Source organism: Lonchura striata, chromosome 3 (assembly GCF_050655825.1).
Source record: "Lonchura striata isolate lonStrDom1 chromosome 3, ASM5065582v1, whole genome shotgun sequence".
Taxonomy (NCBI): domain Eukaryota; kingdom Metazoa; phylum Chordata; class Aves; order Passeriformes; family Estrildidae; genus Lonchura; species Lonchura striata.
Genome location: NC_140705.1, coordinates 76,082,174 through 76,106,437, shown reverse-complemented (window position 1 = coordinate 76,106,437; position 24,264 = coordinate 76,082,174). Strand labels below are relative to the sequence as shown.

General features: G+C 39.4%; 1 protein-coding gene across 5 annotated transcripts in view; it reads right to left on the bottom strand.

The window, feature by feature from the left end:
* Positions 1-24,264, bottom strand: part of RPS6KA2 (ribosomal protein S6 kinase A2) — a 279,608-nt gene that overhangs the window by 161,050 nt on the left and 94,294 nt on the right. Inside the window, exon 1 of one of the 5 annotated variants that reach the window (XM_021544170.3) lies at positions 717-1,481. The exons of the other annotated variants lie outside the window; for them this stretch is intronic. Coding sequence (XP_021399845.1) covers positions 717-815 — 99 coding nt within the window. The 5' untranslated portion in view covers positions 816-1,481. Of the gene's footprint in view, positions 1-716; positions 1,482-24,264 lie in introns of those variants that run through there. 5 annotated transcript variants of the gene reach the window in all.

Below are 24,264 nucleotides of genomic sequence, written 5' to 3'. Positions count from 1 at the left end.
ACAGGGCTGAAGAACAATGGTTTGAGGAAGGCAGGCAGAAATCCGGGTTCTAACCCATTCACACATTCCAATTTGCTAATGCCTCCTACTTGAACTGCCCTCATCTCCCCACACCGCTAAATCATGAAAGGTTTAGTTTGACATTGTCCCCCCAGCTTCTAAAGAACAACTTCTCCTAAAACACAGCAAATGAAAAAATACCAAGAGAGATGATAAATGCAAAAAATATGTGCAAACATGAGAACCTATGGAGAAATAATCAAGAGAATCCCTAACATACCACATGTATTTGAAAGGCACTAGCAAACTGATTAATTATTTGGAAACCTAGCACTAAGAAAGAATGGTACACGCGCAGGGGAAGACTAAAATATGAGGCTATTTCAAACTATGGTGTCATTTGTGCTAATTTAAGTGGATCTGTAATTATTTCCTACAACTTCATGATGTCCTGAACCAGCTTCCTCCTCCCCTGCAAGGCTGATAAAAGGACTCTTGGCAGCACACTAAGTATATTATGCAATGTATTGAATACTACCGAGAAAAAGCACTGAATTATACCGAAACAAAGAACATTGGGTGCGAATATCACCACCTCCAGGGAAAGAGCACCTTTAACTACTTATCACATCAGTAAATGCAGGCATTCTCTTGTACGTCTGCTACCCGCACCTAACAGCATTTGCTACATTTAACTAAGTTAAGGCGAATTTTACCTCGAATCTACTTAGGCTCGAGCTCTTTGATCGAGACTTCTTGCGGAGATAGACGGAGAAGAAGCGACGCACTGTGAACTTCTTCATGTTCATGTCCATCGCCCTGTCCCGCCTGCGGCGCGGAGCACGAAGGAGCTGCGGCGCCGGCGGAGCAAGCTCAGCGCATCCCGATTGCCCCCTGGTTATATCCACAGGCAGGAGCTGCTCCGGAGCGCCTGGCTTGGCTCATGGAGCCGGCCACAGCCGGACTGCCGCCGGAGGAGCGCGCCGGGGCCGGGGCAGCCCGCGGGCAGCCCGGAGCATGCAGGCGCTGCGCTGGCTCCGCTGCGCGCTGCTCACATCGCGGCGCGGCCAGCCCAGCGCCGGCCCGCCGCTCCCCCTGCCTTCGGCCCCGCTACGCCCAATGCGCCCGGCTGAGCTGCAGCAGAATCACGGACGGCAGCTCCTGCGTCCCAGGCGTAGCAGGTTTCAGACAAACATTGGATGTGTCTATTGCTTTGCGCTCCCTCTCCTCTCAGTCAGGCTCTTTCAATTTCCTGCTTTCTGAATCACATGGGGAATAGGCACATGCTGCACTTCTGTTTTTAGCTCAGAATTCAGACGCTGCTATAATTACTGAGGGCTGTGGTGGTCAGATCCGAGAAGAAATCGGCTCCCCTGTGAGAGTGGCTCCTGGAAGAAAGCTGAAAGATGTCGTGCCCCCACTGCCAGAATAGAAGGCTTTGAGTCTCTTTATTCCGGGGAGTATGCAAAATAGCACTGTCGTCCCCGTCTCCCCCCCCCCCCCCCCGCCCCCCCGAAATTGAAAAGCTCACCATATCCTGTTCACAATCACCCGCCCGCTTTACATTGAAATGCCTAACACTGGCACAGCTCTGAAAAGAGAAAGCACAATCTAAATGGCAAGTATTACTATTCTTATTGTACTACAGCAGGGAGCTACAGCCCTTCTAGGAGGTTAAGTATGTACATCTATTTACGGGCTGTAATTTTGAGCTGCACAGAAAGCATGCAGACTTACAGCTGCACCCCCAACTCCCCACAACAAAATCACATTTTTCAGCTGTTCTTCAAAACCTAATGAATCTCAGTGTGTTTCAGAGACCAAAGAGCTTTCTCTGCCTGTTTACACACAGTTCAGGCTCCTTTTCCATGGCAGCCTTTCCTTTCTGACTACCAAGGAGCACCTAGACATGCCTTTCTCCCATAACCTCGGACATCACTACAGCCTGAGAAGACTTGGAGGTTAAATGACAACACCTCTCAAGTCCATCTGCTCTAAAAGAGAGGTGTATATTGCTTTACTTGCATATCTGAGCTCTGCTGTGAACTACCTTGGCTAGCAATGCCAGTCAATATCTGATTTTTTCTCAGGTTCTTTATCCTATTCTTCTGCCTAAAGCTCACCATGGCCTATATCCACCCAAAGAAGTATATGAACAAGAAAAAAGAAAAAAAGAATATTTTGTCATTTATGGTTTAATTAAAAAGGAGGCTAGATTGAAAAGGCTGCTGTTAGTGCTGGGCTCTATAATCTCATAGAGCCTGACTCTGCTATGCCTGGACCCTGGTGCTACTCCAGCCTAAGGTAAATGCTTCACTGTGACAGTCTTGACAGTCTGTTTCTTCCTTTTCCCTTCTCAGCACACCTTCTGATTGCTTCTCTAATTCTCTTGGTTTGCAACAAAAATATCTTTGGGGGTTGCTTTCACTGTGCTGCCCCAGTGCAAGCCATGTCAAGCCTAGGAGCCTTCTGCCATTGCAGTTTCCTTGTTTCCCCAACTAAAGATCCTGAAGCAGGGGCAAGTGTCCAAGAAGAAAACCTCAGCTATATATAGGTACACCTATACACATGCAAAACAATGAATAGTCTAAAAGGCAATTTAGTTGGTCAATGCCAAAATTACTTGCTGATGCAGTCTCTCTAGTCAAGTTTTGTGTCTCCTCACAACCTTGCTGCAGTAAAATCTGCAGTGTTACAAAGGCCTCAGGCACTCAGCTGATTACTTGATCTCCCCCTCACCTGTCCTGACACACCACACAGCTGCTGCTACTTCTGTCCTGCCTTTTCCCTGGCAAAGAGGTGTCCTGGCACAAGCTGGACCAGGCTTTGTACTGGCAATGGCTTTTGGCAGCCTCACACATTCCCACTTGTGTAAGATACTTGAGCCTTAAAGAACAACCAGACAAGTCCAGGGAAAGGTCCCTGAACCCTTCCCATCACAGATACATCTCTGGTCACTGACATCTTTATTAATGCAGAGGAGATGATAATTTCCCAGCTTTGAATACACAGGCTCTGTGTAGTAACATGAAGTATATGAGTGCCTGTTACTATTACACTGGCAGATTTACCCAACCTTCCCTTCTCATTACATCAGTGGTGATTTCACATACAGGGACATGCATTCACCATTAAATGTGCCTGTGTTGTAATAAACTTCCAATAAAATTACACAGGCCATGACTTAATACCTAACTATCAGGTACACTTACTACATTCAGAAATTTGTTCTTTACCACAAAAATAAACATTTTTTTTTCAAATCAAACACTATGTATTGGCAATTTATTTATTCTGCATATCAGAGCAGAAAGTAGCCTTGTATGCTAATGTTTAGACTATAACACTGACCATCCTGCCCAGGGTTAGGAAGTAACTCTCTTACATCCCTGACATGAAACAGGCATGGAAATAGGCATTCTCTTCTTGTATTCTTACTCTGCTTTCAGACAGGTGATTAGCGATTAAATACAGTGGGACAACCAACCACCTTAACTCTACCAGGCATCAGAGATATTGCAGAATATATTCCAACTTTTGCAAAAAAAGCAAAAGCATCTGAGATGTAAAATTTACATTAAAATGTGCATAAAAATACAAATGCAGAAATTAAACAAAATACATGTGCATGCAAAATTAAAGCATAGGGATAGATATGTGAAAAGCAAATTCTATTACAGTTCCTTGTGGCATGCCTCAAGACATTGAACTTAACCTTTCTTCAGAAAAACAAATGAGATCAAGAACATTAGATGAAACTTTCACATAAGTCAGACAATAACCACTTTTCACAGTGATTCTAATAAAAAGGTGCAAGCCAAAAAATAAATTTGATTAAACATTCAAAAATAAACATTGGAACATTCAGCATAACATTTATAAACACACTACTGTCAGATCAATCTACAATGTAAAATATTAACTGCACTTAGACATTCATGTCTTTAAATTATTTATCTCCTCTGAGCAATTTTAACTGCTGAGAAACTTTATGGAGGAAAAAAATATCCAAATGTCTCTGTTTAAGACAACAATAAACAAAAATTGTGGAGGGGACATATGACACATTGGCAACAACCAGTAATACTCATCAGCAGTCCGAAAGATGCTTTTTAAAACTAGAATCATATATGCTATAACACAAAATAAATAAATACAATATTATGTCTGTCCCTCCTCCCAGTGAGCTTAATAGCAAAATAAAGTTTACTTCAGCTGGAAAAAGGCTTAAAAAACTCCCAAAACAAAAAGCTTATAGTCAGGATTCAAGACAAACTCTCCAAGAGGAATCTCCAAAAATTAGATGTTACATAGACTAGAGTTTGAATTTTTAAAAGAAAAATGGAGAATTCTGAATTAATATCTAATGAAAGCCAAAGGTTCTTTCTGTGTACAGATGGACCATACCAAGAGCAGTAAAGAACTGAAGGACCCAGGCTTCAAAAATTAACAGGGGGCATCAGAACAGCCTGAACAGCACCCAAGTGAGAAGGATGCCAGTAGCCAATGCCAGATGAGTCATCAATTTCTAAATGATAGAACATGCAAGTCCAAGATATCTACCACAAACTGGATGATATAATTACCAAGAGAAATTCTGTTACACAGAACATCAGGCCCTATATTGAAATTAGGCCTTCTCTTTTTTTATGTGAATCAACAATTTATGAGCAAACCTAGAATGACTCTGCTACTTGAGTAAATTTAGCTGTCACTGTAAAAGTAAAAAACTGTAAATTGATAGTATCTTCCTTGCAAATGCAATCAGTATTACCAATACCTCAGTAAGTCCATCAGAAAGCCAGAAAAATATCCAGAACAAAATAAGAAAGCCTCAGAAGCAGAGACACCACAGACAGAACAAATAAGATTATCAGAACACAACATGCAGAGAAAAGGAAAATGAGACTCCCACAACAGAGGCCCAAGAGACAATGCTACAGAAAAGGTGAATTACGCAGCTTCATTTATGCTCTCATCAAAGAAACTCGGGAGCAAGAGCAGATGTTTCCAAAGGACACCAATCAGCTGAATAAGGAACAACACTTTCCCCCCAGTGGTTAGATTGTATATGACTCTTTCAGTGACTGCTGTTTCCTCATCTCGAATGCTGAACAAATTGCCATATGGCTTTTGTTTCCTCAATGAATACATAAGGTGGCTCTTTTTCTTTTTGATGTTTCTTTCAATAATATGGGATGGGCTTTGCCTAAAGAAGTGCTTGGGTTTGCTCTCATTACACCAATATACCAATGTGTGTCTCAGCCTTTCTAGCTGCTGTACATAGCTAGGTACTATTTAGCGCACACTTCACTGGAGTATTCTCTCTCAAAAAGGCACACTGCCCTGCCAGCACTGCAGAAGACAGACAGTGACTGACCATCTCTCCCCAGCACTGACGAGTGATCAGCCATGTTGGTTGGATGGGGATACAAGCGAAGAGGCAGGAAGGAAAGTGCTTTTTCCCCTTTCTCTCACCTCCTGGCTGTGTATCACAAGCTTCAGTAATTGTGATCCTTTTCTGTATATGTAGTATTCCAGTGGAGGTGCAGACCCCTTCAGCCATCATGCAAATTAAAAACACTGCTCAGAAGGAAGGGAAAAGCGAAGTCATGCGTCTTGTCTAACTGGGTCTGATGAACTGGCAGGACACAGGCTCCTTGGACACAGTCTTCTCTAATCCCAAGAGAAACAAACATAACTGTTTAATCTTGCACTTGTAACTCAAGGCAAAAGCAGAGTGTCTCTTATATCCCCATCTATGTCATTCCCTTGTTGCTAAAAGCATCATCCAACACACTGACAATTATATGAAGAGTAACTAGTATAAATAGATGTACATCAACCACAGGAGAGTGACTTTAAAAAGACCTGTTTTGCTTGATCTGGTGATATTCCACTTAGTGGATTCCATTCAACACCTTTAAACATTCCTAAAAACAGGCATCAAAATAAGTTCTTGATAGATTTTGAATAGGTATTTTGCAAAGATGCAAGTAGCTTAGATGGAGACAAAAGTCCTGAAAAGTTTTCAGTAGACTACCTCAACAGTAAGATTAAAAAAAAAAAAAAAAAAAATTACACAGTGGCACTAAGAGGGTAAACCATCTCTGTGCCATGCTGGAGCAGAACTATCATAATGTCCTGAGTCGGAAGGGACCCATAAAGATTATTAAGTCCATCTCCTGGCCCTGCATGTGACAGCCCCAAGAATCCCACCATGTGTCTGAGAGCATTGTCCAAACACTTCTTGAGCTCTGTCAGGCTGGTGCTGTGACCCTTTCTCTGAGGAGCCTGTTCCAGTGCCCAACCACCTTCTGACAAACCACCTTCTGACAAACCTTTTCCTAATATACAACTAAATCTCCCCTTCATACCATTGATGTCTTCTTGGTTCAGTTGCTTAAAAATCTTCCTCAATCCCTCCTAAGCACCCACCAGTCACATGGTTATAGTGTAACTTTCAGACTGCCAAATGAGCTACACTATGAGGCTACGTGGCTTGTTCCTATTTGTAAAGGGAGACCCAGGAGTGCTGGAGAAATAATAGTTCCAGAAATAAGAAAACAATATCTGATTGAGTTTTCACCAGATGACAGACATTTTAACTCTTACAAAAGTATCTGTGTTAGTGATGGAGCATCAGATTGGCAAGTGTCACAGCTGCTGTATTGACTGCTCCCATGTGTGCTTTGCTTCTTACACTCATGAGAACGTGCAGCAGCTTCACTGGCCACACATACCTCAGTCAGCTGTGGACTGCTCTTAGGATGGATATTACAATGTCTAGCTTTCATGGAAGAGTATCAGCCTTAATTCTCCTTTTTTTTTTGATTTTCAGCAGTGTCACTGAGCTTTTAACTTTCTTGGCTGATACTATATACTGTTCTTGCTGGATTTTGGTGGCTTAGGTAGAAATATAAGCCAAAGAACCCAAAAATCCAATTTCCTTCATATTACATAAGCTTCTACTCCAACATGAAGGAGATTGCCAAAGATACAATTCTGCTTTCTTTCCTTTGGACAATCAGACAGTCATCATGTTCTCCTATAAAGGAATGGAAGTTTTCTGAAGGAAGGATGATTCTTAGTAACTGAAATATGAACGGTCTTACCACATGAATATTTATGAATATCCTTTGAGCAAATGTTATACAATAGAAAATTGGATGGAAGAACTTCATTATGAACAGCATATATTTACTGTTTATTCAGACTATCTGTGAACGATATTAAAAAGAGAGGAATATGTTAAAAATCTGCTAATAGGCAATTTTCCTTTAATAGGCTCTGAGAGACATCCTACACCTAACAGGAGTAATAGTGCATTCAACATTTACTGGAGCACCCATATCTACTTCTAGTAATCATTGACAGAGCAAGCTGACACTAAAGCGAGCAGAAAAACCAGACCACTGTTTGCCATTGAAATCCTTAGAAACAGAAAAGTGTATAATGGGGCTTGCAAATTTTATTCAGCAAAGTACCAATTTAGGTAACATTTTTCCCTTTAATTATCTAATAAAACCACACATGTAAGGCACAAAACTTAACAAGGTATACAAAAGCATCATATTTAGTTGAACTGAGTGACCTGAATTAATATCCTTTTTTTATATATGAAACTATTCATATGACCTTGAAGAACCTTAAACTCTCTAGCTATGCCTAGCTCCAGGGCTTATACATAATCCAGCCACATCCTGGATGCTCTACCAGAATGGGGGCACAGATTGCACCATTTTCCTCTTATTCTTCCCAACTGGCATCTCCTGTCCCCAGTGAAGAAAATACCACCTGGTATTTTCAGCCAGAAAGGAGACAGTGCACTCTGACAAGTGGGTATGTAAACTCAGGACGCTAAAGGTTTGCACCCGCACTGCAACACAGAGGAAAAACCCAGCTTCAAATGTCCTTCCATAAAACGGGGCTGGAATATTCTGCCACTGCAAGACAGCTCTTTCAGAGAAAACACAATGATTGATATTATGTGTTTCACAGCTGAAATTTTAGTTGAAGGCTGTCACATATTTGCTAGATTTTTTTACAGAAAGAGATTAACTGTGAGTAATGTCAAAGAATAACCAATGGGGCATGCAAATTTACCTTGGTAGGCATTACATCTAACAGGACAAATGACACATGGAATATTTTCAAAATATATTACACACTGAAAATTTGGCTTACAGTTGTATGAACACCTACCCCCCCATGTTAGACACAACAAAAATAAGATTTGTAAATAAAAAATTATTAATCACTTTAAAACTTTAGTATTAATTTCTTTCTTGTTGTACTTGTTAGGCTTTTTAGACAATTTTTGAAGGACCGTTTTAAATTAATGTAGTGACAGTACTAAGGTCCAGATTACAGGCATATCTATCCTTGTGTGTTTTTTAAATAGGAGCTGAAGAAACCATTGGAGAAAAAAAAAGTTCTACATTCTGTGTCTCATACAGCAACATAGGAAGTATGAAACCAGAAAAAAATACATTATCATTTTACCCGTCAAAAGGTTAGTTAAGTTTCATTTGCTATTCACTAAGACACAACAATTTCTTAATTCATCAAGAACAATATAGTCTGAGGTTCTATTTTACTGCTGACTAGCAAAGGCAAGAAAGACAAACTACAAAATGTCTTGGTTTAGGACTGGTTGTTGTCACAAGACTGCACTTTTATTTGGATATATTTAGCATGTTAGATGACATTTGCCTTATTTAATTTCAGATATACAAATTATCACCTGCTCTTAAGTGTAGTGTCACTTCTCAAACCTAAGTCACCAGGCAGCAGGAAGTGCATGAGGTTCTCTTCCTGCATATCTGAGCCTGCCCACAACTGGAAGTGAGTCTTCCTTGCTGATGTATCATCAAATATCTGCAAGAAATTTCAACATCTTGTAGATGTCTTCCTACTCATCTAACAAGTGTGCAAAATTAATTATAAAGAGCACATGTGGAATATTCAATATCCAAATTCTTGATTAACTTAATGGACAAAAAAAAAAGGCAATTCATCATATTAAGTCATTTTAATCCTTAATATGCGAATTTCATGTATCTTTTCAAATCCCAAAACAACCCTAACATGAGATATACAGAGAAATATGCAACACTATGTATAACACAAAGCAATAATCTAACTCCCCATATGCACAACACAAAAATGGCAGTTTTATCTTTTTTCATCAACTAGAGATTAAAGTGTGCAATTAATTATATCATAGAGTAAGCTATGCTATTTAAAAAAGGTTCAAATACTTATTCATATGCTTCAATATACAGGGAAGACATACAGTTGTGGTCAAGACGATATAAAATGCTTCCCAAGTCATATTGTCTACCTAAACACAGTGACATTCTTCAAAGTTAAACATCTTTTGACACACAGCAAAAATATGAAATTCAAGATTTCACTAGCAATGCGGATTTTTGCCTCCAATATTTTTTTAAATCAAAAGTCCTGTAATAACCACTTACCTTTGAACCATAATTAAAGTCACAAAGCAGTCATCTCAAATTCATAGTTTGCCGTGTATGCTGTGTGATTCACATGATATACATTCACTGGAATGTGACACCTTTGCCTTAATATGCTACTGGGATCTGATTTAATATTCTGACATTTCCTTTAATATCTGCAACATATGAAATCTTATTATGCACAATGATGTGGGGCAGAACATCTACCAATTAGGAGACTGAGATTGTTCTTTTACTTCAGCTCCCAAAGGAGAAAATAGACGTATATGTCAGATGGGAGGAAAAGACAATGCAGCTACTATACAGACTTGTAACAAGGTTCTCCCTCCCATCATCACAGAAAAAAGAGAATTTTTACAGCTTCCAAAAAGCTTTTCAAGGGCATCTCGGTCTAGCTGGGCTGCTTAGGAACTGCAAGCAAAGACATCAAGGAGCATTTCAGAAAAGCACAGTAGAACCTTACTATTGAATGCCTTGGGGACTGAAAAATGCTTTATTTTTCTTCCACTGTGATTTTACTATGTTCTTAATGTTTATGTATTTAGTTGCTTCCTTGACTTCAGAGTCCTCTCCTCATCTCTTTTTACTTTCTACTCCCCAGATCGTCTCTTCAAATGCACAACTCGCTCCTCTTAACTTAAGAAAGTTGAAATAATAAAACTAACAATTTTTTAAAATTTTAAAAAGCAAAACTTGAGCTTGAAAAGAGAATTGCTTCCTAGTACTTGATGTTAGGGACTATTTTATGGCATGTCTCTAGACTTCAGAAGATCCAAAAACATGCAAGAAGAAATATGAGACAGAAAAAATTGGAAAGGGATATTCAAGGGGCTCTACCTGTTATGTAGTAACACTTAAACTGGTAATAGATGGAAAGTAATCCTTTTAGCAGCATGACTGAATTCTGAAGCATTACTGTGTGTCTTTGAGCACACAAAGCTTTAAAATCTATTGGCTTCTGGAGTCATAGTGATACATGGAAAACATAAGTGTTGAAACATCCAGCTGTGCCTCCTGTGGTGTCTCCCATGGCTCAGTATTGGGGCTAATCCTGTGTAATATCTTTATTGATGATCTGATGAAGGGATTGAGTGTGCTTCCATCAAGTTTGCATCAAGTGACACCGAGGCAGCGGGGGAGTGTTGACCTGTTGCACTGCCACAGGCTGTGGGGCAAGTGGTTGGAAAGCTGCTCAGTGGAAAAGGACCTGGGGGTGCTGGTGGGCAGCCAGCTGGACATGAGCCAGCATGTGCCCACGTGGGCAAGAAGGACAATGGCATCCAGGCTTGTGTCAAGAATAGTGAGATGAGGGCAGTGCTTTGTACTCAGCCCTGGTGAGGCTATACCTCAAATCCTGTGTTCAGGTTTTGAGCAAGAAGGATATGGAGGTGTTGGAGTGAGTCCAAAGAAGGGCAGCAGAGCTGGAAGAGGGTTAGGAACACAACTCTTGTAAGGATTGGCTGAGGGAGCTGGGGAGGCTCAGCCTGGAGAAAAGGAGGTTCAGGGAAGACTTCGCTTTCTACAAGTACCTGAAGAAAGGAGGTTGTATGGTCTCTTCTCCTGGGCAACTAGCAATAGGACAATAAGAAGTGGCCTCAAGCTCTGTCAGGGAAGAGTCAGATTGACTATTAGGAAAAATTTCCTCACAAAAATTATTGCCAAGCATGGGAACAAGTTGCCAAGAGAAGCACTTGAGTCACCATCCCTCAAAGTATTTAGACTATGTCTAAGTGCGGCACTTAGGGACGTGATTTAGTCGTGGACTTGGCAGGACCAGGTTAATGATTAGGCTTAATGATCTTAAAGGTCTTTTCCAACCTAAATGATTCTATGATTTCACTGAAGAAGAAAATATAACAGCCCTTGCCCAGTTAACCTGCTGGAAGATGGGTGCAGCTATAAGAGATGCTGAGAAACGGAACTGAAACGAGTTCTTCTGGGAAGGAGGAGAGAAGCTAAAGCCACCTGCTTCTCACAGAGATAAACATGGGTTTGGAGGCTGTGTAGAGGTTTGCTTTATTTTAGAAAAAAAGGTCTTGGCTCATTAAAAGAATATCATTAGTCCTGGCATAAGCCCTCGCTTGTGGCCTCACTCTGCCATCTCCAGGCCATCATTTCCTACTTCCTCTCTATTGGCACAAGTATTCCCACAGCCACAGAATGAACTGAACTGGAGAACTGGTCCAAATACCACCCCAGAACGCTAATTTTAAACCAGTTCAGTTCCCTGATCTGAATCACTAAAAAAATATCTGTGCCTACTCAATATTTTTTCCAGTGGAGGGGACAGGAATGTGTGTGCCTGTGAGGCGGCTCTGCCTCCTCTGTTGGCAGGGATGGCTAATGCCAACACTAACTGCTGGCTTCCCAGACACAGAGCTGGCATGCTGCAGCCGCCTGGCCTGGCAGAACTGGAATCACCAAGCAGGCCACGTCAAACTACCCTTCCAATCACAGTGAAAGTTAAAATAACAGATCTGGTATAGAAAGGACATTTTAAAATGTCCTGAAATATTTTTTTTATTATTATTATAAAACTAGACAAAGTGAATTTGCTAAAACATGCAAAACTTGAAATTATGCTTTGAGATAATGTGCTTTTCAAAAAGTTGAATCCATAAAAGATTTGTGGATTGTTGAAAAGGAAAAATATCCACAGATGGGTGAGAGAGTAACCTATAGCTGCACTGCAGAAATTCAGAGGGCTGTTTAAAGCCAAGAACCCTACTAGGACTCACTGGGCTCCCCTTTAGTGCTAAAACCAAACCACTGGGAGTGTAGTAAAACTCCTAGAACTAAGACTGCAAGTTCCAGTGGTGTAAACTGGCACAACTTCAATTGATTTTCTGAACGGTATTTTCTGGCACTTCTCTGATTTAATCTCCTATGGGTGCTAATACTTTCCCTGTCAAGTAGCCCAGAACTGTTTAACTGCACACACAAGTATGCACCTCTTACAAATTTCTGTAGGTATGTAGCATTTATGCCAGCATGTATGCAGAACTTGAGTTTGGGTTGGGTGCTACAGGTCTGAGATACCTGTGTGAATGCAAACCTGAACTGTACAGCTTGGATGTGTTTGATGTACATCGGTCAGTGAATTTGAGAACCACTATCAAATGCAACACAGATGTAACCACAGGCAACCACAGGCTGCAACCACAAGCAGTAACACAACATCCTTGAACTGCTATGAAGTTGTTTTAATGCCATCAGAAAATCATCATGCAGTTAAGTTTTCAGTTCTTGTTGGTTCTTTTGGGAGGCTGCCTAGAAACTCACCTTCCTATTCACTCTAGTGCCTACCTTAGATGCATCACAGCTAAATTTTTTTTACTCTTATACTAGCGTCTTTCCAGGCAGAATTCTTTTTCAAAGGGTAATCATATCTCCTCACAGTTTTGATTAAATGAGAGTGAGATTTTAACTTTCCCTCACTCAACCATCTCTCCCTGCTTTTGTCCTAATACACAACCCTGTCCTAGACTTCATGATATCTGTGTGTATCTTTGTAGATGTCATGAACAGAAGAGTTTTTTTTGGAGCCTCAGTAGTAGCAATAATCAGTAATTCTTCATCATAAGAAATATCTTAGGATTTTCTCCAATTTTTACATTACTATTTCAAATTTCTAGTTTACTGTTGCCCTGTAAAATAATCAGGAAACTTAGCCAGTCTTCCTTGGTGGTATACTCTAAGTGGGACTTCTAAACCTGTTGTGTACTCAATGGAATAAGACAGAAAGCCCTCTGATCCCCTCTCTGAATCCTCCAGCATAAGAAGGAAATGGACTTCTTGGACTAAGGCCAGAGGAGGGGCACTAAGTGGATAAGAGGTCCTCTCCTACAAAGCACCTCTCCTACAAAGGCTGACAGAGCTGGAATTGTTCATCCTGGACAAGAGAGGGCTCTGGAGAGACCTTACAGAAGCCCTAGAGAGGGCTGGTAAAAATAGATGGAGAGTGACTTTTTACATAAGCAGATAGTGATAGGACAAAGTGTAATGGTTTTAAATCAAAAGAGGGACTGTTTAGGTTAGATATTAGGAGGAAATTCTTTACTCAGAGGGTGATGAGACACAGGAAGAGCTTGCCCAGAGTTGTGGTTCCCTCATCCCTGCAAGTGTCCAATGCCAAGGAAGATGGGTCCCTGGGCACCTGATCTAGTAGGTGGCACCCCTGCCCGTGACAGAGTGCTGGAACTATATGTTTTTTAAGGTGCCTTCCAATCCAAACCATTCTATGATTCCATTCTCTTCCCTTGATAAATAACCATATCTTTTCAGCATACTATTAACTTGGAACATAGTAGTGCTTGTTTTGGTGACAGCTCCAACATAGCTGTGAGAAAATTCCCCTGCTCAACCACTAATGCATAATCGGAATTTTCCCTTAACCCTGTTTTGAGTTTTGTTTGGATACTTCCTGGGGATTTTTATTTGAAACAGAATGAAGCTAAGCAATTACAGTATAAATAATACCATCTAATATTTCTTAGATAAATGTACAATTCTTAAATCACTTTTAAATCTTTGAAATTTCAAAGCCAGTGGCTCAGTAGAACACTGAGTCAGAGCTGGTTAAGACGGTGTTTCTTAAAAATATGCATGACATGGCAGTCAAAAGAGACATTTGCAAAATTTCTTGTAAAGTTTCAGAAAAATTCTAAGAACATCTGCAAACAACAGCATGAGGATTGGGCAAATATAGTATGGAAAATACAAGAACAACATATATAGGTACATCTGACAGCTCCCAAATGGGTCACAGTGGGTATGCAGCTGCCTTAAGCCTTCAGTGACCAAAGCCCGCCTTCTGATACTATCTGAAAATAAACAGTGAGTCTATGGCTCATATATCAAGATTTCACAAAAACTTCACGTCAACTTTGATTTCTAGATATTTTAGGGAACCTGCATATCCTTCTTGGAGAGTTAGGAGGCAAACTTCATGCCCTTATTTTCCAGTGGCAACTTTGCTTTTTGGAGTTTTTCATCAGGCAAACCCCACAAACAGTTTTTCCAGGATATCAAAAGTAATTGAGATAATGAAAAGCTAATAGGCTTTAGCTTAGAGGGTTGCAAAGAATAGCCTGCCATTATTCAGAAAGCCCTGTAATAGAGCACCTTGTTAATTAGAGATGATTCACAGATGACTTGCAATAGATTATGGTAGTTCTGAATAGCAATGATATTTTCATATTGAGCTCTTATGTACTCAGGAGTAATGAAGCTTCAATTTTAATTAAAAGAAAGCTCCTTTTTTTTTAAAGCCTGAAGGTCCAAGCAATTCTGAAGTACAGAAAGTTAACATCTTTTACTAATTTTCCATATTTAGAGTGCTGCACTTTATAGTTTTACTTTCATAATGTTCTCTACCAGAGGACAGCTAAGCACCTGAATAGCAGCTGTTGATAAAAAGGCAATACTATTGTCTCTTCAATTGGAGAAACACACAATGAGGAGAGAAGCTTCTTGCTCAAGGCCTCTCAGTAAGTCTGTGATAGAGTTATGAACAAAACCAAGTTCATTTTATTATTAAACCAAGTTCAATACAGGATTATCCCCTTACATCTCCATGCCTCATCACAGAACACCATCTGCTACACCGATGGGCATTCGCTGTTTCGTTATGATCAATACAGTGATACAGTTTGACATTATGCATTAATGGGTCATTACTCATTGCTACTGATAAAGGGATTCCCATGCTCTGTCACCTTCCCTCTTCCTTTCCCTTAACACCTTCTCTTGCCTTTTGTTGGGGAGCTTACAATGAACTGGTCCAAGGAACAGAGATACTCTACATACACACATTTTCTGCTGGCTTAGTTCCTCTGAGCTGACCCCCAAGGATCTGGATGAGCTTCAATACCTGGGAGCAGAAGGGCAAGTCTGTGCCCTTCCAGAACAGCTGCCCATGGGGTGGGCTTAACTGCACTGCTAAACAGGACCTTACCATTTCAGCATATATTTTACTTGAAGCCTTCTTTAAGCTGAATAGATAATAATTACTCTCATTGACAAAAACATGTTTTGTTTTAGAGCTGTCAGAGGGTCTATGCTAAACTTTCCATAGGCAAGGTAGGCCGGCCTGTGCAGCCAGCAGCACACAGGAGAGCTGCATGGATAAAGCCAGTAGTTATCAGTAATCTCGTGGCCCTGATGATCCCAGTGCTGACTTTGGGCAGGAAGGCTGGGGCTACCACACTTCCTACTAGGATTTCCCATGGTAAATACTCACACGTGTCTATGTACAGTGTGCACACAGGAGCTCACACCAATCACACAATTCGCTGTGGGCCCATTGTGCTTATGCACAGTGGAGATTCAGAGCATGCAAGCACACAGACCAGCACCAACAGCAACCTCTTTTATCCATTCTGTCACCATGTCTCTTCCTGTGACCCCAGGCAGCTGCAAAACATTACTGAACTGCAGGGTTGCCAAGTTGTGAAACATGACCTGAAGTGACATTAATTACTGCATTCAAAACACCTGATGAGAAGATATTAATTTACCAATTGATACAGGCGATGACACAACATCTCTCCCTCTCTGTAGAAAAGAAGGAATGGAGATTTACCATGTGCATCCAGCAATGGCATTTTGACTTCTGAAAGTTCACCATAAAATTCCCTAAGATTTCTTACCATTACATAGATTTGCAGGATTCAATATTGTGAATTACTGGGGTAAAAGTAATGCACTAATTTATTATAAACTCGAACAATTAAACCTCCAAACAAAATCCCTCTCAGTCTCCACATCCAGTCGTGCATCCAGAAAAAGCCAAGCAAACAAACAAATGAAAACCTCAAACCAAACCAACCAACACCAACCACCACCACCTCCCCTCCCCTCAAAACACATGCAGATTTAAAGCTTGGATTAAATTAAGTGGACAGAGAGTACACGTAACATAAATGCAAATATTTAGCCATTTTACTTCTCATTTAGGACTCATAGCAAGACACACTGGCATCTTTTCACTTAAATCAACAGAATGAAATATAATCAAGTAGAACTTTGGTCAGGAAGGGATTACTCATCTGCCAAAAGCTACCTGCACCATTCAGTGTTCCCAGGATCACAGCCTTTTTACAGTCAGCTCTTCAGAAAGGACACATGTTCTCTACATCAGCATTAAGCACATATTAGATGCTTCAGTAATGCACAAATAATAGTGCAAAAACCAATAATTACTGGAACCTAATTTGAGAAACTACAACATTTAGTAAAACACAGAAAAAGCTAATCAAAGATCATTACTAATGCAGAAAAGCACAGATAAAGAAATCAGAACCTTTAATTATTTAAAGTATGGGAAAACAGTTACAGATTATTTAATAACTGCATGTTTCAACAATTTTCATTTCATATAGCTAGTTTCACTGTATATAATAATAACATATTTAACAGCATGAGCTTATATTTTTTTTTATTCACTAGAATAGTGGTTGATTATGCTTTCAAATGCTTTTTTGTCTTATTCATTGATCTGAGTTTTACCATATCCCAAATTAAAGAAAATCTCTCTTTAACCTAAATTAACAGCCAACTGAATATAATTCAAGGAAGTCTAAGATAATGAAAGCATGCTTGAGTGTAAGCTCTACTCAGCTTTCAAGCACACCTAATGCTCAATAACCAGCATAATCATCATTGTATTTTTAATTTATTGCTGGAAGTTTGTTATAGCTTCAACTGAAGGTTTTCCTTTTTCAGTAAAAAGATTAGGTGGCTGAAAAATCCCTCAAGTCTCAAAAATCATTGTCTTAATGCACTGCTGCTTAAAAATAATTTTTTCAAAGGAATCATTTTATATTAAAAAAAGGTTTGTGTAAGCAACTGACTATTCAGTTTCATTATCAACCATTTTCCAAAATTTGTTTCAGATGCAATAAGCTTGCATGTGAGAAAAGTGGTAGTAAGTACCCTTACATGTCAGTCTATAAAAATTTTGAGTAAAGATGGAGTTCCAAAATAACATTTTTAGTTTCCTAATCTCTTCATGAGACAAAAAGAAAGGAACAAAGAATACTAAATCTACCACAAGAAATCATTAAATAGTTATACATGAGTACTTATATAATTCAACATGGTATTTAAGATTTCCTATATCGCTGCTTATGTCAGCCCACAGAGGTCCATCAGGACACACTAAAAAGACTCTGATATAAATTACTGAAAGAATTAGCTTTTACAGGACTGTTATTTTCTTGTATTTTTAGCATATAACCTCCTCATATAACAAGGTACCTACATGTGACCTCCACTGTGTTTGAGTAGATGCAGAGTCACTCTAGAGCTACCATGCCCAAGTCATGTCATCACAGCTTTCATCTCATGCCAGTTCCTGTGGGGCTTTTTTAACAATCCAGGCATTAAAGATTCAGTGCTCAGAAGGATTTAGTACCTGGACTGTTTGAAAAGGGTTAGGAAAAGCAAGACAAAATACTCTAAGTGATAAATAGTATCTCTCATACCTATAGAACGAGATGGAATGGCAACACTTAATTTTAAAGCTTATTTTGATTAGCCTTTTGTTTAAAATTCCTTTTGGAGAAGCCCTGTCTTACTTTTGCCCACATTGTATGTTTCATGCTGTTTCCCGGGTCTAGGTTATATGCCTCACACTTATTTTATGATGAGTCTTTCCATAGCCATAATGAAACAACAGATAACATCACACACACACATTTAGCAGTTACTACTTGCTTTGCCTCCAAGGACAATTTTTCAAAACCGTCACCATCATCTTTTCCCCTTGTATAACTATGTTTTTCCAAAGGGAAAGCTGGATTTGAGTGGAGTCCTCATTCTCTGTCACATCAAAGACTTTACTGCTACTGTCCCCACAGAAGTCTCTGTTTTGTTGTGAAGGATCCATGAATTAAGGACTCTTTCTTTAATAGGAATTTCTGCCCAGTGATACAGATATGACAAACACTGAGTATGTGCAGCCACATGTGGTCTAGTGGTGACAGCTGAATGTGTAAAATAGACACTGAAATTAAACAAGGAGGGAGTCAGAGACAGTCCAGAATAAAGAAAGGTAACCCTTTAATTTCAGCCCACGGGACTGATTAACACAAGATTAAAAGATTATTTATCCATTACAATATATGAGCTTTTGATATTTTGTTTTTTCACACCTGGCCTGAAAAACTTAATTAGACCAATGTCAAGCTGTCAGACTTGCTACTTGGGTGATACTGCTAAGCATTCATATAACATCAACAATTTTTCAAGTTTTTCAGCTTTCACTTTTCACTAACACTAATTGGCTCTATAAAGGGCTTGAAACACTCCTGGAATCTATTAGGCTGAATGACTCAAAAGCACGCACAATTCTCCACTCTGAGTACACTGCCAGCTGGGCAGAGTTATGCTAAGTATATAACTTTGTGAGCAGTCTACTTGAAATCAAGTCAGCTAGTGCAGTGGAAGGCATTATTCATGTTCTCAGAACATGAATCAACAAACCAGCAAGGGGAGCAGGGGAGCAGTAATGTTACTAATTTTGTTTCTGAATGACCAACACATATTAATTCCATGTTATTGTCACTGCATGGAAAGCCATGCAGAAATACATCTTTCCCCTGCAATCCCCAAAGGTCTGCTGCAGACAGAAAGTGAGTTAAAATAATGTCACTTCTGCTTCAGGTTTTCATTGTTCTCAAGCTTAATGAGACTTTCAGTTAAAGCAATGCTTTAAATCTGTGCCAATTCTGTACCAAAGTGTCCTCGAAAAATTTCCTCCATTGCAATGAAAATTTCCATTTGGAACATTTTTCCCTTTCCCTTATAAGTCACAGAAATTTGACATATGCTAATCACTGGACTTATCTGACAGACAACCATGGGGGAAGGCATATTCCCAGCTCAGACAACAGGGCATAAATTTGCAAGGTTAGAAAAGATACGGCATGCAGGGTAAATTATGCTTGTGTTCAGAAGCTAAAGAGACCTCCTGGAAGCCAATGCAACCAGCAAGTCTCTATGCCAAGGCTGAAGCTTCCTTACAGTTTTAAGCATTTTAATGGAAAAAAACAACAAAACTAATCAAAACAGATCACATAAAGAAAACATCTTAAGGATTTCCCATTTGATTTATGCATTTCTTGGCATGAAATAATTATAAGCAATACGAGCATCTTCAAATATTAGTTTCATTTTACTAGACTTCTAAACCCAACAAATATTAGCACCCACTCAGGAGGTCAGACTGACTTCTTAATCCCACAGCTTTCAGGAACTACCCATCAGCAAATTCACTTGGACCTTCGCTAGAGACATTGAGGAGAGCAGGTCTTCAATTAGCCCCTGAGAAATCATTGCTTTTTATTTTTCTTCAGATATCTCATAGAGAGTGCAGGAGAACAGTGAAGATTAGAAAGGGTTGCAAAGAATAATTAACTGGATGGGTGGATAACTTCTAGGTTATTAAAATTTTGAGTTACCGATTTCTGCTCCAGAATGAAACTGCTGATTTTGTTTTTCATTAAATAAATAAAAAAAAAAACTTAAACAAAATTTAGAAGAGTGAGAAGTACAAACACATTTACAGAAAAGATCAGAATATAAAAATTAATTTCAGAATATACTACTTAAGCCTGTTTTTCTTGGAAACAAAATTTGAGGACCAGTTACTAAGTATCTTATGAAATTCTTCACTATTGTTCCTGCAATAGTCTCCTAGTAAGGAAAACAAATGTAAATTTTGTTCCTACAGAATGACATAGGTGACCCCATAATGAAAGAGAGCAAAATATTCCACATAAATCTTTGCAGGACTGAGTCCTGTAATACTGTAATCTATTTCTAATTCCCTAAACCACTATGCAGATGACACAGCAGAATTATACACACATCATCTAAAAAGACAGCTATGCAATTACAGAGATGTTCAGAATCAAAACAGGGTTAGTACTCAGTCCCCTATCACCAAGTCTCTCAGATTTCTGTGCTTCCCTGCTTGCAGATGTAGGAAGTGATCCTGAATTGCACTTACTCCCACTTGCACCTCAATTTTCACCAAGAAAAAATTTGCACGCAAAGGCAATGAGGTGTGTGATGTTCAGGGAAGTTGGGCTGTAAGTGCCTTCATAAGACTCACTTGCCACATCCATCACAGAGTGCTTTTTAGCACCTTCCAAGTTTAGCCCCTTCCAAGTTTAGCCCCAAAGCACTTTACATGCATTAGGCATGGCTATTCTTCAAGAAAGGGCAGTATAGGTGACATCTCCTACAGCTGAGCAAATTCACACTCCCCTATGAAATTTCTCTTCATTAAAATAACACAGGGCAGAACATAATAATTAATAGAACCATTACCCTTTAAATAAAACCTCCCTTGACCTGGCCCATTAGCAGAAATATACCTAAAAGTGGATGGAACTGCAGTTTGCACCAACCTATACCTCCTCCAAATCACCAGAAGGAAGGTAAAAAGCCAATTGAAATAGATAAAGTTCCAGTACTCACAAAGACGTTTCTCTTTTCTATTTGAGTCTTAGAAATAAAAACTGACTCATTTATAACATTTGATCAGCTTTCCTACTATGTTATCAATTCCCACAGCTGTGACAGATCATTTAGTCCTAGGTTGGGCCAAAAAAGACTGAACAGCTTTGCTGCAATCTGTGCCGTTGAGAACACCCATGTCTTTTCTTGAGACACTCACCTACGTGTGCACATGAGCACACCCCGCCTCAAAATGCAGTAACTGCTCAACACCAATGGTTCACAAGTTTAAGAGAGAATTTGTCTTTGAAAAAAGTGTCTTAATGTTAATATCTTCCCTAATTATTCAGAAATTTAGTGGAAAAGCCTTTCTGAGGAGTCTAAGACACTGCATAATGCATTTCCCAAAAGTTTCATTCTATCAAAGAGGAAGCATAAAAAATGCAAGAGCCAAATTTTAGGTTATTGATTAGTTGCAGACATGTAACAAAGTAAAGAGATATGTGGATATTATGCATCAATAGATTCAAATCCAAAACAGGTGCACCATAAAGGCTGAATTTTGAATTTGAACACAACATTTTGAAGATACTCCCCATTTTGATTATTAATACCAGTAAAGAATGATACCATCTCTAAAAAACTACAATTACTTTATATAGTCATCCAACATATGTATAAAACCTGTGTATATGAATTCAATATGATTTCATGATCTCATCCTCATTTATTTTATTTTTTAAATCCCAAGTGAAAGAGCTAGTGTGACCTTGAAAAATTATGTGAAATTAAATTCCCACCATTGAATGAGAATTGTTACTTTGGGCTATGATCTACATTATGCCAAGTATCTATCAGAGAGACATAACATAAATATAACTAATTCTGCACATTGCTTAGGGTTTTATTCATCGCATTAAGATATTATTATCTCACAGTAATCAAAACTCTTAAAAGCAAGGAAATAATCCAATACACTTGAATTAAAATTTGTACATGATCATTTACTCTCATCTTCATCTTAAATAATATATTAGTCACAAATAATGTTAATATGAGCTGCTAATAATGCAGTTTGTATTCAAACAGACTCACAGGCAAAGCCAAACTAAAGAGAGAAAAATAATACTTTGACCAGCTGTGTGACTGAGCACAAGCTTTCCAGAAAACACTGAGTTTTGGGCTAAGGCAAAGCACAGAAAGCCTTGGCCTCACCTAAGGCTTTAGTGCAAGGTCAACAGTGACTGGAAAATAGAAAGTTTAGTGGGGTGTTGTCTGTGTTTGACTCTGCACATGCTTGCCTGTGTTGTTGCAGGTGATGAGATATGAAGGCCAGTCCCCACCAGGGGCACCAGGGCATGGAAGGGGCTCCTCTCTCCTTCAACCACGCTCACAGCTGCCCAGGCTGCTGACAGACATGCCCCTCACTGCCAGCTCCTGCTCCCAGGTCCTTTTCTTTGGTCACAAGCAACTCCAGCAAACTGTGCTGAAGTAGAGACAGACCCAGAGCACACGAGACAAAGAAAAAATATTTTGATCACTCCAGCCATTAGCACGACCTATCTCTATTGCCTCAATTTCAAATTGCAAACCACACAACCTACTCCCCCCCACGAAGGGTTACAAGAGGAAGCAATAAAAACACAGGACAAGGGGAAGTACCACAATGGCTATGGACCCCCAGAGAGCACTGGGTCCCATACAAGCTCTATTCCCAGACATCAGCTCCAGGCAGGAGGATATGCCCCTCCTTGTCCTGAAAATATCACCTCTTGCTATAATTTGATCCCCTATAAGACAAATACAAAATTTAATTTGAGTTAATTTTTTTCCAAAGATGGATAGAGAGCAATCCTCTCTGATGGCAGAAAACAAATTGCTGGTACTCTGGATTTATTCTATTTTTTGGAGTCCTATCATTTAATGAATGAATCAGAGGTGACAAGGCTAGGAAAACAGGGAGCTCATTAACATCAATCAACATGTAGTATACAATATGCTAACTTCAAATTTGTCATTTGTACCCCAGCTCAGACATGTTCCTTTAGTACCAGTCACTTAATGAAAAGTACAGCAGTTTGCATATTTTGTCAGATTAAAAAATGAAGCAGTGAATTCATTTGGCAGTGGCAGCTTTGCAGAGCCACTGGATGAGAAGGAGAAAAGAATTTGTGATGACCCTCACAGAAACAATGCTCAGAAGTGAAAATAAATTGCCCAAACACCAGCAGCTGGGAAACACTTATGACCTCATAAAGGTGACAGCAGCAATCCTCTCTACAAATCAGGAGGCAGAACCTGAAATTGGAGAAACTGCTTCAGTTTGCTCACTATCCCCTTTTCTCCTCAATGCAACTTAAAGAGAATAATACCCTCCTAACTTTAAAACATAAAAGTTTCTACTGTTAGAAAGAGTTATTGCAAATCATGGCTGGGTCAGGCACTATATATGACCTAATAACTTGTAAAAAAAAAATTGTAGATGGTCAAAGCCCAGACAGCACCTATTACATATCTGGCATAGCTCCAGGAACATTTTAGAGGCTCCTCAGGACTCCACAACCTTGTTCATGATGGGACTAGCTACAGTGTGTAACAGGGAATCAGAGGTGTGACATTACTTGTTTGTGCAATTTCTTCCCACTGTGGGTTTCAGCTTGTTCAGCAAACCCAGCACAGCCCCAGTAGTAACCAGCTGACCTTACACTGTTACTGGAAATATTTTCAATCTGTATGAAGAAGTTCAGGAGTCAGAGACTGCAAAGTAAAAGTAGACTGTGTAACAGTAACCAAGCTGTTGTAAAATGCTGTAGTACATACTACACTAAAATACGTAACGTGCAGCCAGAAGCTATAAGATCTTTTTTGTCAAAATAGAAAAAGTATGAGCTAGCAAACATCATGCAATATCTTTAAATTTTATTTTGATATATAATCAAATCAGCTCCTATCCAAAGCAGGAGGAAATTTGAGAACAAGCTACAATTTGACAGTTTTAGGCCTGACCATTTCTTATTGTTTCTAACATGATGAAAATAATAGCTTAAACCAATATTTGCTTCAAGGACTCTGACCTCTTAGTCAAAAGTAAAACAATCAATGCAGGAATTAAGTTAAATACACACTGAATTACTATTTAATACCTACTGAAAAGGCATTTAAAAATCATTTGCCTAGAGAGATTCAAGTGACTTCCCTATTGCACATCATGGCATGAAGCAATTACCCCATGGTTTTTTTCACTGACTCAGAGCCGAATTATAAAAGATAAAAATTCAGTCTGGAGGTCATGAACAACACTGTGGCATTGCAG